This window comes from Poromitra crassiceps, assembly GCF_964638095.1.
Source record: "Poromitra crassiceps genome assembly, chromosome: 15".
NCBI classification, from domain to species: domain Eukaryota; kingdom Metazoa; phylum Chordata; class Actinopteri; order Beryciformes; family Melamphaidae; genus Poromitra; species Poromitra crassiceps.
In genome coordinates this window covers 45302359-45325835 of record NC_139634.1, presented here as the reverse complement: position 1 = coordinate 45325835, position 23477 = coordinate 45302359, and the positions used below count along the sequence as shown (strand labels likewise).

At 44.0% G+C, this 23477-nt stretch overlaps 1 protein-coding gene across 1 annotated transcript in view; it reads right to left on the bottom strand.

Annotated features, from left to right (window-relative positions):
* Nucleotides 1–23477, bottom strand: part of LOC310789952 (protection of telomeres protein 1-like) — a 54250-nt gene that overhangs the window by 1250 nt on the left and 29523 nt on the right. Inside the window, exons 11-18 of the mRNA XM_083651672.1 lie at nucleotides 17701–17885; nucleotides 13850–13935; nucleotides 10342–10368; nucleotides 9751–9907; nucleotides 7036–7220; nucleotides 5827–5962; nucleotides 4784–4869; nucleotides 1169–1263 (exon numbers count right to left, since the gene is read on the bottom strand). Coding sequence (XP_083507798.1) covers nucleotides 1169–1263; nucleotides 4784–4869; nucleotides 5827–5962; nucleotides 7036–7220; nucleotides 9751–9907; nucleotides 10342–10368; nucleotides 13850–13935; nucleotides 17701–17885 — 957 coding nt within the window. The remainder of the gene's footprint in view (nucleotides 1–1168; nucleotides 1264–4783; nucleotides 4870–5826; nucleotides 5963–7035; nucleotides 7221–9750; nucleotides 9908–10341; nucleotides 10369–13849; nucleotides 13936–17700; nucleotides 17886–23477) is intronic.

Genomic DNA, 23477 nt, shown 5'->3' with positions numbered 1-23477 from the left:
CAAGCCCGTCTTTTATTGTCACACGAATACCACAACGGCCACAACACACTCATGCTGACAGTGGCCGGTGAAAAGTGTCCTCTGCATTTAACCCATCCAGGCATGTCCTTTCCTCCGGGGGGCAGGCCAGGAGCAGTGGTCGCTTTCTCGTACAGCGCCCGGGGACCAACTTCGGATGTTGTCGTCACTGGTCGGATGACGATGATGATCTGATCTTCTGCATGTTTTTAGTGGGGGGGTTATATACGGAGGAACCCCCTGGGGGAGCACGGGGAGAACATGCAAACTCCACACAGAGAGAAAGGCCCTTACGACGAGATACCCCACCTGGGCAGTAGGCACTGAAGATATGGGGGGGAACACAACCACAGCGCCCACAGTGTCCCAGGTGAGAATCGAACTCAGGACCTTCTGACTGTGAGGCGACAGCTCTACCACTGAGCCACCGTGCCCCCACTAAAATGTGAATAGAAATCTTTGAAATGTATGCAGTATTGACTAAAGCCTGGATTATGCTTGACGCTTTGGCCGGCCGCACGGAAATGAGAGACACGGAATCCGACGAGGAAACGTGTGGAGCTTGTATACTCTGTGTGGGTTTCTGCAGGCGGAATTGAGCGCGAGTCTTGAAAACTCCACTTTGTCCGCCCGTCCGCGTAGTTACAAAATTCGGCGTGCGCACGGCCGGTCGAAAACCGTCCGCGCGGAGGGGCGTGTCTGCTGATTTGACATCAATTTTCCGCGCGGACACTCGCGTTCCTCGCTGATGCGGAAAGCATAATGAGACCTTAAGATCACTTCAGTTGGCAGCCGCTTTTCCCACATGCCCCTACACTAAACAAGCTGATAGCTTCCATCAGGCGTAACCCAAGTCTCCACAAGCCCTGAGATACCAAGTTGACTTGAAAATACATCATTTACACCCTGTTTTTAGCTGAAATCTGCACTGTAGCCAGGTGCTCGAGGAATAATTTGAGCACTTCCAGCTGCAGATATGGCTATATTTAATTTAATTTAATTATTTTCATTATTACATTTATTAAGTTGCAATTGTGCAACTTTAGATGTTGAGATTCAACAAATTTAAACTACGTTTTGCGCTGTGGACCGACAAATTGTTTTGGAGATGGTGTTGGGTTTTCCTTCATGTTGATATCTGTGAACTCACAGCGTCTCTCCAGAGGTAAACCTCCATAGTGTCTGTGGCGTCCTGGAGCTCCAGCTTCATCAGCATGCAGAACTGCAGCAGCCTAACACCCAGAGCTGCACACAGAGAGAGGGGGGGAACATTAAAGGCCCAATTATACTCTACGTTAAAGGCGGAGACGGACAGAGCCCTCTGTCCGTACTCTGCGTTCATTTCGTGCGTTTTCTGTCCGTCATCTGAAAGCTTATGGATACGCATGAAACGGAGCAAAAGCACATACAGACTCATACATTTGACTCTCTACTGCCCACTGGTGAATGCTTCTTAACATGATACCAACGTAAAAGACACATGGAAGTATGTGGGCAGTGACGATTACACTGTACGGTGTAATCGTAACGGAACGGACGCATCTATTTACGTATGAAAATGTAGTATAAATGACCCATAAAGAGGCAGCCTGACGCCCAGAGCTGCACATGGGGGAAGACATTAAAGGGGCAGCCCAACACCCAGAGCTGCACACAGCATGTCTTCATGTTTTCCATGCATGTTTTCCTGCACCGAGAGCTCCGCAGTTTATTCCAGCACTTACGTGTTATTCTGGACGCGGAAGTGAACAGATGTTGCTCGAGGGTGGCTGTTATTGTTACTGTTTATTTTTGCTGTATGCGCACATCCACCGAGAATCACATCGAGAGCCTTAATGGGCGCTAATGACCCATACCAGCTGTCGGGGGCGGAGCTTCTGCAGGCAGTCAAACGTGGATTACTCAAAAACATATACCGAAGGTAAGCATTGATCATCTGATTTATATTACTGAGATTATAATGATATACAAAGCGAGTTGGAAATTGGCCAAGCCTTCCTTTAAAGGGGAGAACACCCAGAACTGCACACAGAGCGGAGTGGAGGAGGGAACATTAAAGGTAGCGATGCTCCCATCGATCGGACGCCGATATCAATCGGCCGATATTGGCTCAATCGGCTTTGATCGGAGTCCTCCGATCAAAAAGCAAATCAAAGGGGGCCGATCAGATGCATGTGAGACAATTAACTATGCCCCTAAAATGACTTCACTCCTCTCTCTCCCTCCGTCAGCGTAGACACACACACACACACACACACACACACACACACACACACGTCACACCTTTTCCTGGGGTGTGACAAACTCTAAACACATACCGTATTTATTTTTGGTTTCCAGGGATGTTTTGAGCCCAGCGAACATGGTTACAGAAGCAGGCTTATAAAGTAGCTAACAGCTAGCTAGCTAGTTCACATACATCAGATCGACAATACGTCATTTTGTAGTACATTACATTACATTACATTACGTCATTTGGCAGACGCTTTTATCTAAAGCGACTTACAATAACACACTTTTTGTCAGCAATAGAGCAATCAACTATGGAGCACAGTCTATGACAACTACACATTCTGAAGGAACAGTGGTACGAGTTTAGTTTAGGATTTTTTTTTTTTTATTATTATTATTATTATTATTTTTTTTATTAATAGAAAGAGAGAGAAAGAAGTCAGGTAGGCCGGCCAGGAGCATGTTGCAGTAGTCCAGGCGAGAGATGATAAGTGACTGGACCAGGAGTTGAGTCGCTTCTCTTGTGAGGAAGGGACGGATTTTGCGGATGTTGTAGAGGGAGAACCTACAGGAGCGTGCTGTCGCAGCTATGTTGGCTGAGCAAGACAGCTGGTTGTCGAGGATCACCCCAAGGTTCTTAGCTGTTTGGGAGGGAAGTACAGTGGTGTTGTCGATGGAGATGGAGAGATCTGCGAGAGGACAGTATTTCCCTGGGAGGAAGAGTAGCTCTGTCTTACCAAGGTTGAGCTTGAGGTGGTGGGCAGACATCCAGTCGCCAATGTCCTTGAGACATGCAGAGATGCGAGCCTCGATTTGAGTGTCGGAGGGGGGGAAGGAAAGGAAAAGCTGGGTGTCATCAGCATAGCAGTGATAAGAGAAGCCATGAGAAGAGATCACAAAGGCAAGAGATCTGATATAGAGAAGGAAAAGGGGCCCAGGACTGAGCCCTGGGGTACACCGGTGGTAAGAGGGCAGGATCTGGAGACGGACCCTCTCCATAAGACCTGGTATGAGCGGTTCGAGAGATAGGAAGCAAACCAGGAGAGTGCAGAACCTGAAATGCCGAGGTCAGACAGAGTGGAAAGAAGGATTTGGTGATTGACTGTATCGAAGGCAGCAGACAGGTCAAGGAGGACAAGGACAGAGGAGAGGGATGAGGCCTTAGCAGTGTGAAGGGCCTCTGTGACAGCAAGAAGAGCTGTCTCAGTGGAGTGAGAAGCCTTGAAACCGGACTGCAGAGGGTCCAAGAGGTCATTCTGGGAGAGATAGAGAGAAAGTTGTTTGGACGCTGCTCGTTCGAGGGTTTTGGAAAGGAATGAGAGAAGAGAGACAGGTCTGTAGTCCTGAATAGCAGTAGGGTCAAGGGAGGGTTTCTTAAGCAGAGGCTTGACTCTTGCAGTCTTTAGAGCAGGCGGAACAAGACCAGAGGACAGAGAGGAGTTTATGAAGGTAGTGAGGAAGGGAGATATGTCCGGTGAGATGGTTTGGAGGAGAGAGGAAGGGATGGGATCGAGGGGGCAGTAAGTGGCTCGGTTCGAGCTGATGAGTTTAAGCACCTCATCGGGAGAGAGGGGGGAGAAGGAAGGAAATCCAGGGACCAGGGGCCGAGGAGCAGAATTGGAGTCGGGAGTGTTAGTGAGGGTGGCTGGAGGATGGAAGGAGGAGCTGATGTCATCCACCTTTTTAGTAAAGAAGGTTACAAAATCATCAGCAGAGAGGGAGGAGGGAGGGGGAGGGGAGGGAGGGTTGAGGAGCGTAGAGAAGGTGGAGAACAGTTTACTGGGGTTGGATGCAGAGGACTGGATTTCAGAGATGAAGAAGGAGGTTTTTGCTTTGGAGACAGCAGAGGTGAAGTTGGAGTGGATAAGATGGTAGGAAAAGAGGTCTTCAGGGTGATGTGATTTTCTCCATTTTCTCTCAGCTGCCCGAAGCTCTGTTCGATGAGTTCGCAGAGTTTCGGTTAGCCAGGGAGCAGGGGGAGAGGATCGGGCAGGTTTAGTGGTGAGTGGGCAGAGAGAATCAAGAGCAGAGGAGAGAGAGGATAGAAGAGCGGTGGAAGCCTCGTCAGTGGACAGGAGAGCAGGCTCTCATAACCACGCCACCTTTAGGGGGAACCTCGCCATGGGAAGACTGTACAAAAGCTGAAAACACCTCAAACAAACTATTATATTTAAAACGGTTTAAATTAATATCGATATGCCAAAGAGTTGCTGTGTTGTTGGTTTCACTGACAATAAATCAAAACACCCGGATCTGCAATGGCAAACACAGGTGCAACCGAAACATTCATGATGGCCCCCAGCACTGGAACACCTAAATGGATTGGAAGTTATAAACCCTCATTAATGTTTTGGTTGCACCTGTGTTTACCCTGAATTTATTTGAGACACAAAATGCTGCTGTGAAAAGGGTAAATTGGGCGAATAATTTGCCTGCATTCTGTATTTTCCTAAGGTTAATTTGTGTCGCCCCGTGTGTTTAACGGCCTTAACTTTCATGTTTCCACTCTTTCATTTTCACTCCCTCCCCTTACCCTCTGCGACGATCTTCTGGTCTATCACCTCCGCTCCTTCAGCAGCACATGGCTCCCTCATGCGCACATCAGAGCACTGCTTACACCTGAAAAAACACACCGAAACATGATACATCATAGAACAGAGCAGAATAGAATATCGATAGTGAAAGGGTTTCCATTAGCCAATAATCCCCTCTCAGCCCACTTTGAATTGTAATAGGCTCAAATTAAATCTCCACACATCTCCTCCTTTTAAATAGCCAGCATAAGTGAATATTTTTATGACGTGTATGTTATATAGCCAACCTTATGTGATGAACAAACAACTGTTACATTTACAATGAGGATGTACATGCATTTCTCAAGCCCGAAGCTTGCATTTTGGGTCGTTTCGTTTGATTGACTGGTCATAGAAACATGGTTTGATTGGCTGGTCATAGAAACATGGTTGGCACAGGGAATTTATGGAAATCTCGAGATTAGCCTGCTATCAATTAACTAATTAATACGGATCAATATCAAATATAAATGGTGGTGAACGACGAGAGACGATACTTATTTTTATCCTGTTTGAATTGTGCCATGAAGTCCACATGTACATTTAGTCAATTTAAAAGATAACTTTGCAAGTCAAGAAAGTCGCAGCTTGTCGTAAAACTTGAAACGTAACGTTTAGTTTTGTATGAAACCGCTCAATCAACTACATCTCTTGTCTCACACAATATACGTCACACCAACACCAACATGGCCTGGCGGGAGAACAAGTTATGACGTCACGTGACTGGTTGTGTGTGACAGTCTTTCTGATTTATAACTTATAGTGCAACAGTTTTACGACATACTGTGACTTTCTGGACTTGCAAAGTTATCTTTTAAATTGACAAACATCATACTGTATGTGTACTTCATGGCAGAATTCAAACGGGATAAAAAAATGATTTTCTCTCGCCATTCACTACTTTTTTCCCTTTTTTTTGCAGCTGGTTCACATAAGGCCCGACCGGCATGGGAGGGATTTTGGCTGTTTATATGAGAGAAACCAAAAGAGAGCGGCGTCTGACCCGTAGTATCGCTTCCTGCCCCGGAACAGGAAGGGGGCGGACAGATCCAGGAGTGCCATGCTGCCCCCTGTTGGCCGCACCGGGACGATGTTCTGGTAGCCGGCTGCCAGGAGACACGTTTCCTCTAGGGTCGAACCTGCAAGAGACCAAAACACACCCGCAACCGTGGGGAAGAACAGGGGGAATTTACCAGTGGTTTAATGTAACAAAGTAATATGGATATAACCCCGGTTTCATAAAAGGCGAGGAGAACCTCACCAGACTATCCTTTTTGACCAGGGCGGATCGAGAAGCGGTCTTGTCAATCTGAAGATGCACACCCCCTGCTTGGGCATATATAGGGGCACCGAGGTGCAGAGGGTACCCCTCTTTTTTGCTCACCCCATTGTGTTTCCCAACGGTGTAGATCATTGTCTTCTGTGAATCTTGCGGAGGCAAGATACCCCCCCATTTGCCAGGTCCTCCTCACCTTTTATAAAAACCGGGGTTATATCCATAACCTCAACTTGATAGTATTTTCTATCCATTTATTTATTTACATGTATATATTTTTTCCGATTCCCCCCCATTTTCTTCCTAATTGTACTTGGCCAATTTCCCCCCGTGCTGCTCCGGTCGCTGCTCCACCCCCGTCCGATCTGGGGAGAGCCATAGACTAGCACCATGCTTCCTCTGACACATGCGCAGTTGCCCGCCGCTTCTTTTCACCTGACAGCGGGGGGCTTCACCGGCAGAACGTAGCACGTGGGAGGATCACGCTATTCCCACCAGTTCCCTTTCGCCTCGAACAGGCGCGAGTGCAGCGACCAGGACACATACCCCTAATCCGGCTTCCCACCTGCAGACACAGCCTAACCCTAACCCTAACCAGACACAACCAATCCTGTATGGATGCCAGACTAAGCCGGAGGTAACACGAGGGTGCAAACCTGCGACCCTCATGTTGGTAGGCAGGGAATCTACCGCTACACTGGTAATTAAAAGGGGAAAAAGTGAGATTTTGAGTGCTAGGAACTAGCAATGATTTTGCCCTTGCACTGGGCGCAAGATATAGCCCCATGTGTTTTGATACTTCCATGATGTTTACTGCATATACTGTAGCACACCCAAGTCCTTCCTAATGAAAGAAGCAAGGAAATCTTGTTTGACACAAGATGGAACCTTTAAATTTCCCAAAGGACACAGAATCACATTGGGTTAGATTCTCACCCCTCAGGAAGATGAACTCCACCTTCTTGCCTTGGTCAATATTAGTGGATAGGTACAGGGTGAGAGTTCGGCCGGGGGAGACCTCCACCTGATCGGACCACTTGCACGGGTGACTGCAGGGTCCCAGGTCCCCGGACGCCTCCGAGAACAGGCGGGCCACCGCCTCATCATCTGGGACATCCTGCCTGACGCCGCAAACACACAGAGGGAAATCACAGACGGGAAGCCGCACCAGAGAAACCACGCTCTAGTACAGTACAGCTGCAAACTAACGATTATTTTCATTCACGATTAATCTGTTCATTATTTTCTCGCCGAATCGGTTAGTCGTTTTGTCTATGAAATGTCACAAAATGGTGAAAAATGTCAATCACTTTTTCCCCAAAGCCCAGGATGACATCCTTGAAGTCTTCTTTTGTCCTGACCAACAATCCACAACCCAAAGACCACACTTAAGAAGCTGGAAGCAGAGCATTTTAGTATTTTGTACTCAAAAATGTGTCTAAATGATTAATCGAAAGTAAAAAATAGTTGCTGATTAATTTTCTGTTGATCGAGAAAGGAAAATACAAAAATGCGGCACAAGAAAGCTCAGCAGGCCAAAGTTAAACAAGCAAAGAGAAAATGGAGCTTCTTGGATACAAATTTTAATTACGAAGTAAAGTGTACCAGATACACCACCTCCCAGAATCCCTGTGACACTTCAGTACTTCAGTACTCCAGTACTTCAGTACGCCCCCTGGTCAATAAAATCAGAAGATGCCTGCTGAATCACTGGAGAGTACTACAAGTGCATGGCAGCTTCACAGACCCCCCCAGGATTGCCTTCACACGCAACCCCAGTATTAGAGACAGACTGGTCACGCCACACCACACTCTCTCCAAATAATGCACATCGCACTATTGACTCTCTAGTACCTCCCCCTATTGGACACTTCCTGTGCGCACATTGCTCATGCTGCGCACAGATGCTAAAAATCTAGTCCTTCATAACCCTGGACAGACAGACGGTCACGCTCAAACACTTCACTACCTGCACGTCACAGGGTAACGGATAAACAATCCGCCCATTACCAAACACAAACGCCACCGTGACACCAAAGCCGCGCTGGTCGATCACTTTATTAAACATTCCCACAGTGACAGTGATCTCCAGTTCTGGGCCATTGACTTGATCAAACCCCATGAATCCAGCACGAAGCGAAGCGCGCTGGATTCATGCGCTCAATACAGCCGCACCAAACGGACTCAATGAGGACTTTGATCGGTCATGTTTCCTTTGAATATATCATGTATATTTCTTTTACGTAATTGTTGCATCCCACCCTTCTTCTGTGTGCCATGTCAACTCACCTATACCACTATGCCTTTTATACAGGTGTGGCAGTCCACACTCAGCCTTTACAGCCTGACGAAGACCAGAGGTTGAAAGGCGTTGCGTTTTGTGCCCGTTTCTCTTGAAGATGTACATTGTTTGTTGAACTGTTGCAGTAGACATGTACTTTACGTCGTAATTAAAATGTGTCTCTAAGTATCCAAGAAGCTCAATTTTTCTCTTTGCTTACTGATCGACTAATCGACCAATTGTTGCAGCTCTACACTCTTTTACTTTCACAACGTGAAGGATTTCTATGCAAAACTCCATCTACTTTTAGGGGTAAAATGCCAGATGTTCATTGCTCATTATCCTTCAAGATGTCTACAGGCTTCAGAAAGACACATTTAAGAGTTTTTCTGAGCTTTTTAGTGCTACCTGGACTTGGTAAATGGATGGTAAATGGACTGCATTTATATAGCGCTTTTATCCAAAGCGCTTTACAATGTGCCTACATTCACCCATTCACACACCGAAGGCAGCAAGCTGCCACGCAGGGTGGGAGCAATTTGGGGTTCAGTGTCTTGCCCAAGGACACTTTGACATGCGGACTGGAGGAGCCGGGGATCGAACCACCAACCTTATGATTAGTGGACGACCCGCTCTACCTCCTGAGCCACAGCCGCCCCAGAATTGAAGTTATGACCAATTTAAAACCCAAAATAAAGAAACAAAGCTCTCTGAACATTTCCTCTGCGTGAGCAGATGAGAACAGTAGTCATCAAGTAAAAAGTAAAACTACATAAACCACATTTACCAAAATTGATAATTCAGTCAAGACACCTACTAACCCACATGGAAGGTCGGTGATGTTTTTAGTCGACAAAACAGTCCTGGAGCTTCATAGCAAAACAGCATTGCAGCATTCTCCCAAACAACTGTAGTTCATGGGAACTTGTAAAATGTAAATTAATTAATTAATTATCGGTAAAATGTCTCCATACTGCTCGTCAGGTGTAATCCAAGTCTCTAGAATCCCCCTACATCCCAAGTTGACTTCAAATATGGCATGCACGCTAACATGAACAGCATGCACGCTAACATGAACACATGCACGCTAACATGAACACATGCACGCTAACATGAACAGGGCTTTGAGCTCAGCGGCTATACAGTGCAGATTTAAGCTAAAAACAGGGTGTAAATTACGTCTTATCAAGTGAACCTGGCATCTCAGGGCTTCCGGAGACTTGGATAACGCCAGACGAGCATCTGGGTGAGTAGAGTAGATAATGACTGAATTTTCATTGTTGGGTGAACTGCTCCTTTAACGCTAAAATGTCACAATGAAGTTGTGCAGCATGAGGTGTTGATGTAGCAGACAGGCAGTGGAAGCATACATGGACTTGCAGTTGGGGCAGTAAAGTTTGAGGGCTTGGTGCAGCAGGAGTGGCTGATAGGAGCGGAGCTGAGCACTGATGTGGAAAACCCGGCCAGGATCTGAGCGCTTCACCTGGGCCAGCGTCACCGGCGCCACGCCATGGCTGCAGCTTCTCTCTGGAGACAGTGACAAGAATATCATCTGGATGGACAGACTGTCACCATGAAATCTAAACAAACAGTAGCACTTCTTAAATGGTAAATGGCCTGCATTTATATAGCGCTTTTATCCAAAGCGCTTTACAATCAGTAGGTCGTCTACATTCACCCATTCATACACCGATGGCGACAGGCTGCCACGCAGGGTGCCTACACACCATCGGGAGCAAGGAGGGTTAAGTGTCTTGCCCAAGGACACAACGACAGCAGCTGGGAGGGAGCGGGGATCGAACCGCCAACCCTTGCGTCATTGGCCGACCCGCTCTACCTCCTGAGCTAAAGCCGCCCACTTCTTAAAAGGAGAGGAGTTCATTCAAACTTATCGTAGTGGCATTTTTCAAAGTGGATATGTCCGGCTTTGAAAATAAACTGTTGCTTGTCCTTTTTCATACCTGTGCCACAATCCACAGGGACTGGATCTGCAATGACAAGAGAGAGAAACAAGAGTAGAGCTAAATAAAAGCTCCAATAATAGCTAAAACAACAAGCAACTCAAAAGGCATTTGCACTCTAGGCTTTGGCCATATTCAGAATTGTGTGACCTGATGACCAGGTGCAGTCAAAACAACCTGGAGCTCAAAAGACAGTGGAGATGGTTGTGGACTACAGGAAGAACGCAGCCCCACCTTCCCCCATCACCCTGTGTGACTCCCCAGTCAACACTGTGGAGTCCTTTCGCTTCCTGGGTTCAATCATCAGCCGGGAGCTGAACATCAAAGCTCTCATCAAGAAGGCACAACAGAGGATGTACTTTCTTTAGCGGCTGAGGAAGTTCAAGGTGCCAAAGGTACTAGGCAGCATTGGCACTTTTCTACACCTCCTCCTCCTCCCTCTGGTACGCTACTGCTGCCTGCAAGGTCATCTCCAGACTGCAGCGCATCAGCTAAAGCTGACTCAGAAAATGATGGCCGATGTCCTCATCCAGGACATAAAGTTTTCAGGGTCCTCACCCCTGGCAGAAGACTGATGTCTTACAGTACCAGAACCTGTTGTCACAGGGACAGCTTCTGTCCAACTGCCATCCGCCTCTTCAGTGAGACCCGAAAGCCTGCACAAATCAGGACTTTGTCACGTCATTTTAATACTCGTTGTTTTTCAGGAACTGTCCGATCATTGTCTTTGTGGAGGTGCTGACAGTTTAGATTTCAACATTTTAACAAGGCATCTGCTGTGCAATAGGCTTGGGCGGTATCTATGTTTTCATACCTTCATACCACATTTTCAACCTGCAGGTACTGAAAAAAGCAAGGGCTATCTGCTCAGACAATGCCCATCCGCTGAGCTCTGAATATGAGCTGCTTCCATCTGGCCTTCGTCTTCGTGCTCCCTTGGCTAAGAAAAATAGATGCCTGCTTCGATTCGAGCTTTAAATGCTACTTAAGAGAATATAATGTAACATCTATGCTGCCTTTGTTGGATGTTGAATACATTTTATATGGGCATTCATTATATAGGCGGGTTTTGATGTTTTACTTATTTTACGTTCTCTTGTACAATAGTAATATTGTAGCATTTTTCTTTTTGTAATATGTAGTGCTGTGTGGCTAAGTGTCCTTCTTGGACTGCATTGCTTGCACTTATCGGCCATGGCCTCTAATGCACTTTAAACTACACTGGCACTTTGAACTGCTACTTTGTACTACCTTGTGGTCTATTTGTGTCTCCATTTTTGTTTTTATGGTCTATTTGTGTCTGCACTTTGTTTTCATGTTTTTATCTCGAGCTTTGTGTGATTTTATGACTGTTTTATGTTTTTATGCTTTGCTGCAACCCAAAGTGCCCTTCTGGGACATATTATGAATAAACTTGAACTTGAACCTTCCTGACTTCATACCCCGGTATACAGTATTGGTTTTATTAGCGAGGGGTTGTGCAAGTTATCATCCAAACCAATTTTCCTGTTGGCTATGTTCCTGCTGTAATACATTTATATCTTTTATTTTCCATCAATAAAAAAGGTTGCAACCTCTATGTTTCAGAAAACTTTAATTTGCATGCACAATGTCCTAAAATTGTGAGAATGGCAATTAAACGTTATGGGCAGGCCTGTATGTAAAGTGTAAAGTGATCTTAAACAATATAGTGTTGATTGAAACACGCCTATTAATAAGGTAAAAAAGTAGCCTACCAATGGCGTATAGAAAATAAAAATAAATAGACGTAAAAATATATATATTTAGGCTAAAGGTCCAGCCGCCCCGGCACCTTCAGTCGCCATTTTTCTCTCAGCTTTCAGCTCAGCTGCACCTGCGCACAGTGCTGACTCTGCCTGTTCCACCAATAGAATACCCTCTACTGACGTGCTGTTCACAATGTCACCTCAATGCAGCATCTCATTCTCCATAACTCAATTTAATAGAAAGAGCGTCTATATTTTTGATGGTATTGAAAATCATACCCCGGTATGATCTAAATACCCCAGTATACCGCCCAAGCCTATTGTGCAACAGCATCTGCTTAATTGATTTGGCAGCTGCTTTTGAATCAACGACAGAGAGAGAGTGATACAATGAGAGAGAGAGAGAGAGAGAGAGAGAGAGATACAATGAGAGAGAGAGAGAGATACAATGAGAGAGAGAGAGAGAGAGAGATACAATGAGAGAGAGAGAGAGATACAATGAGAGAGAGAGAGAGAGAGAGAGAGAGAGAGATACAATGAGAGAGAGAGAGAGAGAGATACAGAGAGAGAGAGAGAGAGAGAGAGAGAGAGAGAGCTTTTTACACAGAAGACCTCTCAGAAGTCCTGCTTTTGCTTTCTGCTGATATTCTGTGCGCAACTCTTCAGGCTTAATCCAAGCAGTGATTTTCAGTAATTTTATTTGGTTACTCTACATATTCAACTTCCAGAAGGGTTCCAGAAAAATATGCTTTTAAATGAGCCGGTAAAACTATTTATAAACCTATTAAATAAGAATGCTTAAAAATGAACCATTTAATAATGAAACTGTTAATTAAATGGACAAATGAAAGACTGATGAATGAATGCTGATGATTTGCAGAATGCTATTTTTTTTCATTTTCATATTTGTTTATTCATTTTACTTGTCCTTTACACAATTCATTTTGGACCAATTACTTTACTATTGGACAACTTTTTCTTCTTTTTTTTATTACTTCAAGCACAAACACAGAGTGTGCCACACTATACAGTACCCTAGCTGCTGCAGAGCTCTCATTGAAGTATTTTAATATAACTGATGAATTAAGTAGTAACGTATAGCATTTAACAAAATCATTTGCTATATATAGGCTATGTCAAGTGTTTCTCATTTCTATATACAGGTGTTAAAAAGTTGAATGTGTGTGTTCAGGGATGCATGAAGCTGCAGGATAAGAACAATGACACGATGGAGGTTGGGGTAGTATGGTGTTGGCAAGAACTTCAATCCACTTTTACCCCCTGGCTTTTACTGGAGATGATCCCAGATCATTCTATCACTTCCTGCTTCAAGCCTCCCTTCAGTCACTTTTTCATATCTGTACACCATTGATGTCCTATGAAAACGTACATGTGCACATGCTGTGTGTTAGTGTTACTGGAAAAACTGAAAATGAGAAACATAAATGTTAATTCAATAATACAGTATGCATTGCCTTCTTTTCCATGATTTTCTCTCTTAAATGCATCACAATTAAACAACCATTCTAGTTTTGGGTCATCTGACTACCAGAATATTTAACTGTTTCACTAATATTTCACTAATTTCTTGTTCTTTATCTACGGCATATTTAATAATTACATGCTGAAATCTGAACAATATCTGATTCAGTTCCGTAGAGACCCCAGAATGTAGGAAAGTATGCCTCTGAAACTCAAATCCCCACCCGTTTTGGTTTCTAAATCCTCCCTTTTTTTGAGGTCTCAAGGTTGGCAAGTAGGTTCACTCAGGCTGTCCGTACCGCAGGACTCTGGTGGAGTGCTCCAGACCTCCAGCAGGCTTGAGTCCGTCAGCTCGTCCTCATCCTCTGGGAACGTCTCTGTGACTCTGGACACAAACATGCAGAAAACCACTTTGGTTTAGTGTGAGAAAAGAGGCTCTATACACAACGTCAATCTTGGGCAGTAACACGTTATAGTGATTACTTTTTTCAGTAAGATTAGTGCATGGGATTATAAATTCAAATTCAGTAATGGAGTAAATCCACTTTTTTCTTTTACTTGCACCACGCTCTGTATAGACCTGTATAGATCCAAGGAGGCGCTGGTGCAGTGACCAGGACACATACTCCTAATCTGGCTTCCCACACGCAGACACAGACAATCGTACCTGTATGGACGCCCGACCAAGCCGGAGGGAACATGGGGGGCGCGAACCTGCGACCCTCCAGTTGGTAGGCTACGTAAATGTGATTTTCTTTTAATCTGATTTTCAGAAAACGCTTCAAAAATCATATTTCTACAGTGGCTCCAGATCTGTGGAAGAGTTACTCAGGTGTTTTTGTCCTGTGCCCCCTGCCATACCTCTTGAGCTGCAGCACGTCGGGGCTGTCCTCTGGAAGAACATACCTCTTGAGATGCAGCACGTCGGGGCTGTCCTCTGGAAGAACATACCTCTTGAGCTGCAGCACGTCGGGGCTGTCCTCTGGAAGAACATACCTCTTGAGATGCAGCACGTCGGGGCTGTCCTCTGGAAGAACATACCTCTTGAGATGCAGCACGTCGGGGCTGTCCTCTGGAAGAACATACCTCTTTTTTTGAATTAAAGTGTTTTTTATTTTCAAACTTAGACAAGAAAATAACATTACATTACATTCAACAGACATTCCCCAATCCCTCCCCCCACCCCTCCCTCACCACAGTTCACGGTCAATATAATAGTTGTTTCCAACCATATGGCTGGAAGCCCTACAATACAGAGTCAAACATGAAAACAATACAAAATACATAATATGAGTGACTTTGCGTTGAGAGAGTATTAGTTGGGTATACATATTTCAGCTAGAATGTGCTACATCAATTCTGGATCAATCAGTTGCAGATTAATGGTGTCCATATAGCTAATATACGGTTGCCATATATTCATGAACTGATTGTATCTATTTCTCAGAACATAGGTTATTTTCTCCAAAGGTATACATTTATTCATCTCTGAAAACCATTTTGACAAGGAGAGAGGGAAGTCTGATTTCCAAGTTGAAGCTACACACTTTCTTGCGACTGCAAGTGCAATCTCCACAAATTTAATACTATTGGAGCTAAGATTCAAATCTGCGAAGTTGCCAAGTAGACACAGTTCAGGTTCTAAAGGAAAAGAGACCCCTGTAATACAGGACATGGTGTCACACAAGTCATTCCAAAAGTGCCGTAGTTTCACACATAACCAAGTGGCATGTAAGAATGTACCTTCTGTTGTACCACATCTGAAACACATTTCTGAGAGTGCACTATTGTACTTATGTAATTTCTGAGGAGTATAATAAAGCGGATGAAGAAAATTATAATTAATAAGTCTGAACCTTGAATTGATGGTGGAACACACACTTTCTCGACACAGATCTTCCCACCGAGCCTGATCTATGGTTGTGTTTAAGCATGACTCCCACCTTTCTTTTGATTTATGTATGTTCAACTTAGGGCACTTTTCCATTAACAGTGAGTACACTCTACTTATAAATTTGTATGAAACTTGGTTATCATGGAGTAGTTGTTCAACACTGAATAGCTCCGGCAAGGACATTTGATCACCAAGCGTATTCCTAAGAAAATCCCTTAATTGAAGATATAAAAAAAAATGCTTATTGTCAAGGTTGTAGGTAAGTTTCAACTCCTCGAATGACATAAGAGTCCCCTCAATATAACAGTTTTCTAAATGGGTTATTCCCTTTTCATGCCAAAACTTACATAGTTTACTTTCATAAATCATAGGAAGGATTGTGTTTTGCCATAACGGTGTTTTGGGCGATAGGTCTGTTTGATGGCCAAAAAATTTACGAATTTCACACCAATTTCTTACTAAATGTATAGTGAGGGGATTCTTTGTTTTGACTAAGACACTTTTGGAATTCAATTTGTATATGATGTTACATGGAACAGTTTCACCTAATTCAAATAATTCTATTTGGGTCCAAGATGGGGCTGGATCCATTTCAAACAAAAAGGAAACAAAACGAATTTGTGATGCCCAATAATACATTTTAAAGTTGGGGAGACGAAGGCCTCCAAGGCTGTAGTCCCATGTCAATTTGTTCAATCCTACTCTTGGAGTCTTGTGGTTCCAAATAAATTTTCTTACTATTTTATCCAAGTGTTTAAAGAAAGGGCCAGGTAAAGGTATAGGCAAAGACTGAAATAAGTACATTAACCGTGGTAAGACATTCATTTTGATACAGCTGATTCTTCCCAATAACGATAGGGGTAGATCTATCCACTTATTCAGGTCTTCTTCCAATTTTTTAATTAAAATGGAATAATTCAACTTATAAAGGTTCTTCAAATCTTTGTCCAATGTTATACCTAAATACCTGAACCCCTGTGATGACCATTTAAAGGGTGTGGTCTGTTCCAGTCCATTGTAGTCAAAACTATTCAAGGGGAGTATTTCGCTCTTGTCCATATTGATCTTATATCCTGAAAATGAGCTATATCGCTCTAATAATGTGTGAAGTCTACTAAGAGAACCAGTTGGATCAGTAAGGAACAAACAAATATCATCAGCGAATAAACTTATTTTATGTGTTACCTGACCCACTTTAAAGCCTCTAATATTAGGATCTGTTCTAATAGCCTCTGCTAAAGGTTCTATGGCTAACACAAAGAGAAGAGGACTCAAAGGACAGCCTTGTCTGCTGCCTCTGAAGAGAGGAAATGTGGGTGATGTAGTGCCATTACAACTAATCTTGGCCTGTGGCTTAAAGTAAAGAGTCTTGACCCAATTAATAAATGAAGTGCCAAAATTAAATCTGGATAAAACATGAAAAAGATATGGCCATTCCAGCCTATCAAAAGCCTTCTCAGCGTCCAACGACACCGCAATGCTTGGTTCGCAACTTGTGTTTGCCATATGTATTACGTTAAATAACCTACGCAGATTGTTAGTGGAAAATCGTTTCTGTATGAAACCGGTCTGATCTGTGTTTATTAAAGTAGGTAAATATTGCGCAAGTCTAATGGCCATTGTTTTAGAAATAATTTTATAGTCCGAATTAAGAAGGGAAATTGGTCAATATGATGAACATTTAAGAGGGTCTTTATTTTTTTTATGAATAACTGTAATAATAGCTGTGGAAAATGATTCAGGCAAGCTTTGCGTTTTAGAGGCCAGATTAAAGACCTTCATAAGAAGGGGTGCAAGTGCATCTTTAAATTCCTTGTAAAATTCGGGCGGAAAGCCGTCGTCACCTGGGGATTTGTTTGACTGTAAAGAGGATATTGCCTTATTTATTTCTAATAACGTGAAAGGTCTGTCTAGATTATCTCGATCCTCTCAAGAACATACCTCTTGAGATGCAGCACGTCGGGGCTGTCCTCTGGAAGAACATACCTCTTGAGCTGCAGCACGTCGGGGCTGTCCTCTGGAAGAACATACCTCTTGAGCTGCAGCACGTCGGGGCTGTCCTCTGGAAGAACATACCTCTTGAGATGCAGCACGTCGGGGCTGTCCTCTGGAAGAACATACCTCTTGAGATGCAGCACGTCGGGGCTGTCCTCTGGAAGAACATACCTCTTGAGCTGCAGCACGTCGGGGCTGTCCTCTGGAAGAACATACCTCTTGAGCTGCAGCACGTCGGGGCTGTCCTCTGGAAGAACATACCTCTTGAGCTGCAGCACGTCGGGGCTGTCCTCTGGAAGAAGGCGGATGCCCTTGCCGTACTTCGTGCCCCCGTGCAGGTGGAAAGACACGTGATCCGCCTCTTCTGATTGGTTGTCCGTGTGACCCGGCACCCTGCCGCCTCCTAACAGAACGTGTAGGTTGTAGATGCGCAGATACTCCCCGGGCTGAGGGGACATGAAGGGCGGGGCGAGATTATTATTATTATTATAACCTTGGGCCCCAACTAAGGTTATTATAGTCAACTAAGGCTGTCTGTATATATAGCATTTTCCCCCTCTCTCTCTGAGCACCAGTGCCCTTTCCTCATTAAAAGCAACGGGAGGCAGCCGCTCCAGGAAAACACTGCAGCCAGAGTTTTCTCCTCAGAGCAGAGCACTTTGAAAAGTTCAGAAATGTTAAACTTTTCAGAAAAGTGTCGGGTGACATGACCCGCTTTTTCCCACCCGACCAAATGCAATGACAGAGATGCTGGCCATTTCCTATACTGTCCATAGCAACAACAATATGGAAGTCAAAGTGCCGGTGGTGGAGAAATAGGATGTAATATTTGAATTTACGTTACTGTAACAACGATCTTAAAGGCAGTATAGATATATTGTAAAAGTTTGGTAAGCCTTTGCTTGTTCCACAACACTGTAGTGTCTACTAGAAGTGCTAACCAGCACCAGCAGCAGATGACGTTATCATCCGCTTTTATTTAGCCTGACAAAAAGCGCTTCAGGAAGTGCTTTTCCATGAAGAAAATACAAATAAAATCACACCCAGGTGCTGAAGTTGCTCAAGTGACATCACTGATGACATCACAACTGCCTGATGACATCACAGTCAAGCAATGCGTGACTTCATTTCCAGTTGGGTGACATCATTTCACACAACCTTGTTGCCTCAATCCAGACCCAAATCCAGACCCATATCTTGGGTACACATTAGGGATGCACCGATCGATCGGCACGTGACCGGAAATGGCCGATTTTCACATGATCGGCCTCGAACGGTGATCTGCGCCGGTCACTCTTAAATGCCAATTCTGTGAGCCGATTTTCAAGTGACGTGCGTGCACCCAAAAGCAGCGAGACCGAGACGGATGAGTTGCAGCCAAAACAAAGCTGCCACTACACACATGTCACAGCATGTCTTCGTCGGTGTGGAGCCGCGGAGGGGCAGGGTAGGTTGAGTCCACTCCAGTCTGAGCGTTTTGCTTCCCCTTCCTCCTCTCTCTCTCGGCACACGCAACAGTCAGTCAGTGCCATGGTCACACCCCACTGCAAACGCTCTCTCTCTGACTGTCACTCTCTCACCGTCCCCTCTTCCCAGACCAGCGTCCACATCACCGCTGCCTGCTGCTGCTGCTATCTGTCACTCACGTTGTAACGTGCATACAGCCAGGAGAGGACTTTTGTTTCGTATTGCGAATAGAACGACGAACATAATAATAAAACGCATCCGCCACTCTGTGTGTAAACTACGATATTCAAACTGAGTCAACTCAAACTCATTTCCTCATCTAGGCTACTCAATAACAGCCAAATCCACAACTGTAGAGTGGGCATGGCTTCGAAGGTCTCTGGGCTCCAGAGCTATAGGCTATAAACTCCTTGTCCATGGATAACATTTTGACGTTTATTTATTTTAGTTTATTAGTTTATTTGGCAGGGACATATACAAAAAGGAAAACATTAAACCCCATAGGGGAAGATATGCTTTGTAACAGATTTAGCCATAGGCTACTTTCCATCTGAAGCCCCTGTTCTGTTGCACCTTTTTTCTTTTGGAAAAGTAAATGCATGATAGCTGTGGGATATACTGGAATTAATTGTTTTATATTCATTGTATTTACACAAAAAAGAAAAGCTCTGTCCAGTAACCTGGAACACTTTTATTTTGAGATGTTTTTGAGTGAGATGTCCTACCTCATGCAAATGATAAGAAATGTGACATGAATGTTAATTTTCTATTAAAGCAAAGTAAAAAAAAAAAAGTAAAAAAATAACGCGCCAATTATTGTTCTTAGAAAAAAAATCGGAATCGGCAAAAATCGGTATCGGCAAGTCAGACTATTCAAAAATCGGAAATCGGAATCGGCCAACAAAATCGCAATCGGTGCATCCCTAGTACACATAAAGTCACTTACAAGTTACAACTGCCTGAAATCACACCCAGGTGCTGAAGTAAGCGATGCAGACAGATAGACACCACATAACCAATTTTAACTAAGAAAGAAGACAATTGCTCAGACCCAAATCTCAGGTGACATCACAGTTGGGCAATTGCAAATGCTTTCAACACACACACACAACTGCCCGACTGACATCACTTCCGTCACAAATTGTGACTAAGATAAGATCACAGTTGCTCAATTGACTTCACAGTTGAGCAATTGCAAATGCATTCAACATTTGCTCGAGTGACATCGCTGATGACATCACAACTGCATCTGATGTCAATTATGATCTCAAGTCAATTATAGAAGCGGTTGCACCGATTAATAAAATAAAATAAAAACTTGTAACGGGACAAGCCCCATCTTTTATTGTCACACGAACACCACAACACATGCATGCGGCCACAACACACTCATGCTGACAGTGACCGGTGAAAAGTGTCCTCTGCATTTAACCCACGCAGGCTAGGGATGTCAACGGTTAACCGTTAATCGATTAACCGTCGCTAACGTCGTTGTTCGGTTATTGCTGTCGGTCTATCAGTTAATATAAAAAAAAAAAAAAAAAAAAAAAAAATTGGTCTATTTACTCAATGAGCTCATGCCCAAACAAGGCGTGTCTATTTAGATGCTGAAATGTTAATGCTTTTTGTGTTAGAAATTCTAACACAAAAAGAATTTGTGTTGAAATGTTGATGCTTTTTGTTAATGCTTGTTAATGCTTTTTGTGTTAGAAATTCTAACACAAAAAGCATTAACATTTCAGCATCTAAAATAGACACGCCTTGTTTGGGCATGAGCTCATTGAGTAAATAGACAAAAAAAAAAAAAAAAAAAAAATTACCGTAATATAAAAAAATTATGAATTAACCGATAGGTTAATCGATTATTAGCGTCGGTTAATCGAAAGTGAAATTAACCGAAAATTGACATCCCTAATGCTAGGGGTGTCACGGTACACAAAAGTCACGGTTCGGTACGTACCTCGGTTTTGGGGTCACGGTTCGGTACGAATACGGCACGGTACGAAAATGGGGAAAAAAAGCAACAAATCCCAAATTCTGTTTTTTTCCCTTTGAATATGTCTGAATTCTGCTTTTTACGCTATTTTTACCATCAGAAATAGTGTCTAATATGTGGGAATGAATAAATGTCCACTATTTAATAAGATCTAGGCAATCCACACAAAAAGGTTTTACTCTAGAGCAGTGATTTTCAAAGTGTGGGGTGCGCCTCCCTCTCAGATGTCTGTATTCCAGCTGTTTGACAGGGCAAAGGCATTTCCCCCCACTTTAAATCTTTATTGTACACAAGTTTGTAAACAGAGCGCATGTGTGGAGTAGCCTAATACTCCCACCAACTCCTCCCCCTGTTGTATTTGTTTTATGTAGCATTTGCGTTTGATGTAAGCACTAATTTGGAATCCTATCAAAAGCGGCCACTAGGCGGCAGTGTTTCTTTAGTCAACGTCAAAATACCTACATGTTCAGAAGAAGAATAAAACGGCAGAAGAAGAAAACCTTCTAACCCCTGTTGAAAGATACCCCCACTGTCTGACAGACAACGGGGTGGGTTTCACTTTCCCAGTAAGTACGGGAAAGAACCCTGTCAGCGCCTTAACGTTATTGGATGTGAGTTTTGTTTAGCATAATATGATTACGTTCGGTCATCTAATGGATTATTGGAACATGACAAGGAGTCATCGCCTCTTCCTCACCGCAGCTTGCCTGTCTGCATCCGCAGATGTCTGCTTGACCGCATCACTCATCCCACGCGATGTATGTTGCTTGTTTACAAGTTAACAGCTTTGTCAGTGTTATGTAACGTTTAGCCGCAACGCGCAACTATAAAGGACTTTGTCGCGGCTACGTAACGTTACATTGGCAAGCTTACCTCGTTGGCTTGATGTTGACAGAATTTGCAAAACAGCTTATCGCCACAAAACGTCCCATTCTGTGAACGCGGATTTCTATGGCCCTTGTGTTGTTTTGGTGTGTCTTCTTCTGTGGCGTTTAATTCAATTCAATTCAATGCCGTTCAAACAGCGTTTAGGTGCTTCTGGATTTGACGTATTCGTCGTGTCGTTTCATGTACCGTGAAACGAGGTACCGTGAGGGTCGTACCGTAAATTCACGGGACGAATACATGTACCGTCCGTGACACCCCTACCTAATGCAGGCATGTCCTTTCCTCCGGGGGGCAGGCCAGGAGCAGTGGTCGCTTTCTCGTACAGCGCCCCGGGGACCAACTTCGGATGTTGTTGTCACTGGTCGGATGACGATGACGATCTGATCTTCTGCATGTTTTTAGTGGGGGGGTTATATACGGAGGAACCCCCTGGGGGAGCACGGGGAGAACATGCAAACTCCACACAGAGAGAAAGGCCCTTACGATGAGATACCCCACCTGGGCAGTAGGCACTGAAGATATGGGGGGGAACACAACCACAGCGCCCACAGTGTCCCAGGCGAGAATCGAACTCAGGACCTTCTGACTGTGAGGCGACAGCTCTACCACTGAGCCACCGTGCCCCACAGCCAGGTTGTGAAGTAAGCGGTGCATGCTACAGCGTCAAAGCCTAACCTTAGACCTGGCGTGCTCCAGAAAGAAAATGCAACTTTATGTTTCAGCTGCCACACCTTCACTGCTGCCACCAGCACTGACACACTTATCAGCGGTGGACAGAACTAAAAGTAGCAATAATAATGGGAAATAACTTCCTTAAAAGTAAAAGTCCTGCATTCAAAAGATCACTTCAGTAACAGTACAGACATACTAACAGTAAAAGTTGTCATTCTGTCAGAGTTAAATTATTGAAGCATGATCCTTTCAGAAGTATTTTAATGTGGTCGATCTAACGGCTCCATATACTGTATATATTCAAGTTGATTCTATACTGTATTCTATACTGTCTAGGTTAGGTCTGTAATGTGATTACAGTAGTTACATCTGTGATTATTCTGTCTACTGTAACATGTTGGGGAGTTTAAACTCTAGCAATGCAACATTATGAGCTCATCGTATGTTTTGTGCCTTTATTCTGCAACGTAAGTAGTAACTCCAGCCAGGCCAGCACATGTAGTGGAGAAAGACAAGATTTCCCTCTGAGATGTAGCGGAGGAAAAGTAGAACGTCTCACAGAATGGAGATACTAGTGCCGCCGCCAACAACTACAACAACTACAACAACAACAACAACAACAACAACAATAATAAATATAATACTTGAATAAATTTACTTTCCACCTCCAAGAAATCAAATGGTCAAAAAACACATTTGATAGCTTAGCAGAGATATAGTTACAGACGGCCATCGACCAGCAGATGGCGATGTTGCCCCAAGCCTGTGCCTGGTGTGGTGGAAGCTGCAGAAGAGACATCTCCACATACTGCAGGCAAGGACACTTAAAAAGAAGGATAAGTCATCACTCATGAGTCATGTCACACCCTTCAAATTTTGCATTGGGGCCAGTTGTATTGAAGTGAATGGAGCAGACAGGGTATAAGCCCCACTATATAAACCATGAACATCATATCTGTGCTGTTTCACCTTTATTTTCAAACACATTACGTGATGTTGACTGAGGCTCTGTTCA